The sequence below is a fragment of the Montipora foliosa genome, chromosome 12 (genome assembly GCF_036669935.1).
Source record: "Montipora foliosa isolate CH-2021 chromosome 12, ASM3666993v2, whole genome shotgun sequence".
In the NCBI taxonomy this organism is placed as follows: domain Eukaryota; kingdom Metazoa; phylum Cnidaria; class Anthozoa; order Scleractinia; family Acroporidae; genus Montipora; species Montipora foliosa.
In genome coordinates this window covers 10963103-10967405 of record NC_090880.1, presented here as the reverse complement: position 1 = coordinate 10967405, position 4303 = coordinate 10963103, and the positions used below count along the sequence as shown (strand labels likewise).

At 43.6% G+C, this 4303-nt stretch overlaps 1 protein-coding gene across 1 annotated transcript in view; it reads right to left on the bottom strand.

Moving 5' to 3' along the window:
- LOC137980474 (octopamine receptor beta-2R-like) overlaps positions 1 to 1139 on the bottom strand; it is a 1270-nt gene extending 131 nt beyond the window's left edge. The window contains exon 1 of the mRNA XM_068827931.1: positions 1 to 1139. This exon is cut by the window's left edge and continues 131 nt beyond it. Within this exon, the coding sequence (XP_068684032.1) occupies positions 1 to 1037 (1037 nt within the window). The 5' untranslated portion in view covers positions 1038 to 1139.
- Between the last annotated feature and the right edge of the window lie 3164 nt (positions 1140 to 4303).

Genomic DNA, 4303 nt, shown 5'->3' with positions numbered 1-4303 from the left:
TTCAAAATGCAAGGATCTGTATCATTCTCATCGTTGGTTCTTTGCTGATCACAAATATCAGAGAGCTCTACCTCTCGCCGTCTAATAGTACTTCTAAAAGATTGTCGCTCTGTTGAATGGTGGTACAAAGAACCAGTCAGCTTTCTTTCTTGTAACAGGGTGATTACTGGGCGTCGAAACTCGGGCATACGTGCCGAGTACACTACAGGATTAAGTGCCGACCCGCTATAATGTAGTGCCTTGAAGAACAGAACAACTTGTAGAGGCACTGCGGTTGCGCACTTAGTACACGAGAAAAGCACTAAATTGAGGCTAAAAAATGGTAACCACGTGACTAGGAAGAGAAGTATTAAAACAAGGATAGTGTAGGCTGTGCGACTTTCTCTCTTCATGGTTCGAGCTCTACTACGTGAAATCTTTGTCTTGTTTTTTACTATTATCCATATTGACGTGTAAGCAAAGAAAATCACGGAAAATGGCACAAAAAACCCCAGTGTAGAATAAATGAGGAACGTTCCTTTCCATTGGGGACCTTTGGGTATGACGAAGTTAAGCGAGGCAATACCAGCGGCCGTGAGCCAGACGATCGCCAGAATTATTAAGTTGGATTTCGATGAAGAGGTGCGATGGCGCAAAGGAAATGCAATGGCGTATACACGCTCAACACTGATGGTCATTAAATGCAGGATAGACAGCATCCCTGATAGGATGTCCATGGGGCTAAATATTGTCTGCACATGGACTGCTGCCTTGAAATCCTGATGAAACAAAAGAATCAACAATGTTACATACAGAGGAATCGTTGCTGTACCCACAAGTACGTCACCAACTGCTAAGCCAATCACAAAATAATTGGTTCTCGTTCTGAGGCTTCGTTTGTTAATAAACACCATTATAATAAGGACGTTTCCCAGAATTGCAAAGGTGGCGATAGTCAGGTACACTGAACACCATATGACGAGGTATTGAATCGCAATAAAAGTTGGCCTTTGGCTGACGTCGGATATAGTCAAAGTGCTGTTAGAACCGTTAAGCATCACGACTCAGGACCTGGAAGTAAATGAAAAAAAAAAAGATTGATATTGTTAATGGGTTTACCTTCAAAAATGAATCACAATAACAGTCCTTTAATAATTAAATCATTTTCTTTCCTTTCTTCTGTAGAAAAATTCATTGCCTAACTAGTGAATTCCATGGTAAATTTTATGCTAAAAACCGATATCGCTACTCTGCGAGCAGAGTCTCTTTCGATCTTCCTAGATAAGTCGGGAGACTACTTTCCTCTTCCCGACTGATCTAGGAAGATCGAAAGAGACTCTGCTCTGCTTTCCTCTTCCCGACTTATCTAGGAAGATCGAAAGAGACTCTGCTCGCAGAGTACGATATCACATGAATCACAAAGCAATGAGCGTGATATCGGTTTTTAACGTAAAATTTACCATGGAATTCATTAGTTAGGCAATGAATTTTTCTACAGAAGATAGGAAAGAAAATGATTTAATTACTAAAGCAGCAACCGGAAACATCAAAACACGGACAATTCGAAACGTTTTATTTTCACTAACCCTACAGGCAGTAGACTTTGGAATTCACCAGTTTGGCAATGAATTTTTCTTGAACCGCACGAGTTTTCAAAGAAAACAAGCACACCCTCAGTGAGTGAATGGAAAGGAAAAAAAGCCGAATAGGAATCACACTAAAATTAGAAACCATAAAAATTTTTGTCAGTTTAAGGTCAAAAAATTGTTTTACTGATGTACTTTATTCCACTTTATCTCTGCCACATTTTGATGTATTTCATTGAAACACGCCAGCTTGGCTTGGAACAAGAATCGGCAAAATACGGCAATGCAACCAAGATAAGACGAACTTCAAACAAGATCCGCTTACACGCTAACACAACATCTCCCCTTTTCAAGGTCACAAACAACTTTTTTTTAAGATCACAAACAACTTAAGGTTCTCATCTCAGACAGCAAACAAAAATAAGAAACGACGAATAGATCTTGTCTGAGATTTAAAACGAACATATAACAATATCTGAATCATGCAAGTCCTAAACTCTCCTTCATGCAACCTAAGCGAAGGCTTGGTCAGTCTCTTTTGCCTTGAGGATATACAGAGTGAGGGAAGGGACTTCACAGGAGTAGGTGGCTTGTCTACAGACACAGTTTCCTTGCTACTAGGCATCTCCGGTTTGTCTCCAGGAACTGGTGTGATGTGTGATCGATTCCGTCTCACTGTGCCTCTACCTGTCTCAACCGTGTAGGATCTTGGTGTTTCTGCTGCACTGGCAACTGTTCCCGTAACTGTTCCTGCGGTGTTCCTGTCATTAATGTACACCTGGTTGTCGGGTTGCAGTGGCTGTAACGGAACAGATCTGTGACGCTGGTTGAAGTTGGTCTTCAATTTATCCTTGCTCTCTGCTTCTTTGTGACGCAACTTGTCGATGTCAGGCCAGCTTGGGGCCAAATTTGTGTGAAAAGTTGGAACGGTGGCTCTGATTTTCCGTCCCATGAGTAGCTCTGCTGGCGAGTGTCCACAAGGAAGTGGGGTAGATCTGTATGCTAACAGTCGCTTGGTTGGGTCTTTCTCTTTCTTCAGAAGAGACTTGGTAGTCTTCACTGCTCCTTCAACCTCGCCGTTTGCCTGTGGGAAGCGGGGACTACTTGTCGTATGTTTAAATCCCCAGTCCTTTGCGAATTGGGTAAATTCTGCTGATGCATACTGTGGACCGTTATCACTCCTGACTTCCTCTGGAATCACGGCCGTGTCGTGCAAAGATCGCCTTGAGCGCTCTGATAAATTCAGACGATTTGGTTGTCTTATTCATTGCCGCTACCTCTACATAGCGAGAGAAATAATCAACCACTATCAAGTAAGTGATATGATCGAGTTCGAAGAGATCAGTTGCAGTCATTTGCCACGGACGCTCAGGGAAGGGTGTTGGCATGAGTGGTTCTGGCCTGATTACTCGGTGCCTTGCACAGATTTTACAGTTCTCCACCATATCTTGTATCTGACGACTTAAACCTGGCCACCAAACAGAACTCTTAGCTCGCTCTCTGGATAACTAAATTTTAGTTATCCCTTGGTGTCCTTCGTATAGCTTGTCGAGGACTTGTAACCTCAGGGATGATGGGATAACAATTCTTGATGATTTTAGCAGTACTCCTTGAACTACACTTAGCTCTCCTCTGTCTGGCCAATACGGTTTCAGTGCGTCATGAAGATTAAACTTGTTCGGCCAGCCCTCAAGGCAATAATCTTTAATCTCCTTACAAATGGGGTCTTCATCTTGAGCCTCCTTGATTTGTAGCAACTTGATGTCTGACACAGGGAGTGAGTCAAGTACACTGTCGAGATACATGTTCATCTCTTGTTCCTTTATGGTGGTCTCACACTCAGAAATGGTTGGCTGGATTCTAGAGAGTGCGTCAGCCACGTACATTTCCTTTCCAGGCCTATGGATGACTTCTTTCAAGTGGAAACGCATGAGGCGCATCCGAAGACGCTGTATCCGAAGAGGGACGTCATTCAGTGCACGCTTTGTAAGGAGCGGCACCAGTGGCTTGCGGTCCGTTTCTGCAATGATGGATTTACCCACGATGTAGTCACTGCAACGCTCACATGCCCAGGTCAAGGCAAGGGCCTCTTTTTCGATTTGCGCATATCTACACTCCACTGGAGTAAGGGCTCTGGATATGAATACCACTGGTCTCCAGCTTTCATCATCTTGCTTTTGAAGGAGGACTCCACCCAGTCCAAAAGATGATGCATCAGCAGAAATCTTTGTTTCTCTGTTGGGATCATATAATGCTAGGACTGGTGCTTTTGTTAAGCTAGACTTGATTTCTTGGAAGGCTTTCTGTTGTGGCGGTCCCCAGATCCACTGGCTCTCTTTCTGCATCAGGTCACGAAGAGGTTTTGTCCTGTCAGCTAAGTGCTCTGCGAACTTGCCCATATGGTTCACCATACCGAGGAATATACGCACGTCATGAACGTTGCTTGGTGCTGGAAGGTTAACAATAGCTGTTATTTTGTCTGGATCTGCTTCAATTCCGTAAGCACTGACCACGTTTCCAAGAAACTTGATCTTTGGGGCACTAGAAATGCACTTGTCGATATTGAGTGTCACGCCTGCTGCGGACAGGCGGTCTAAAACTACTTTCAATTTTCTGTCATGTATTTCCTGGGTAGGGCCATGACAAAGGACATCGTCAATGTTGCATTCAACTTCTTCCAATCCTTCAAGGATTCTACCCATGCACTTTTGGAATTTCTCGGAACCTGAGCTGATCCC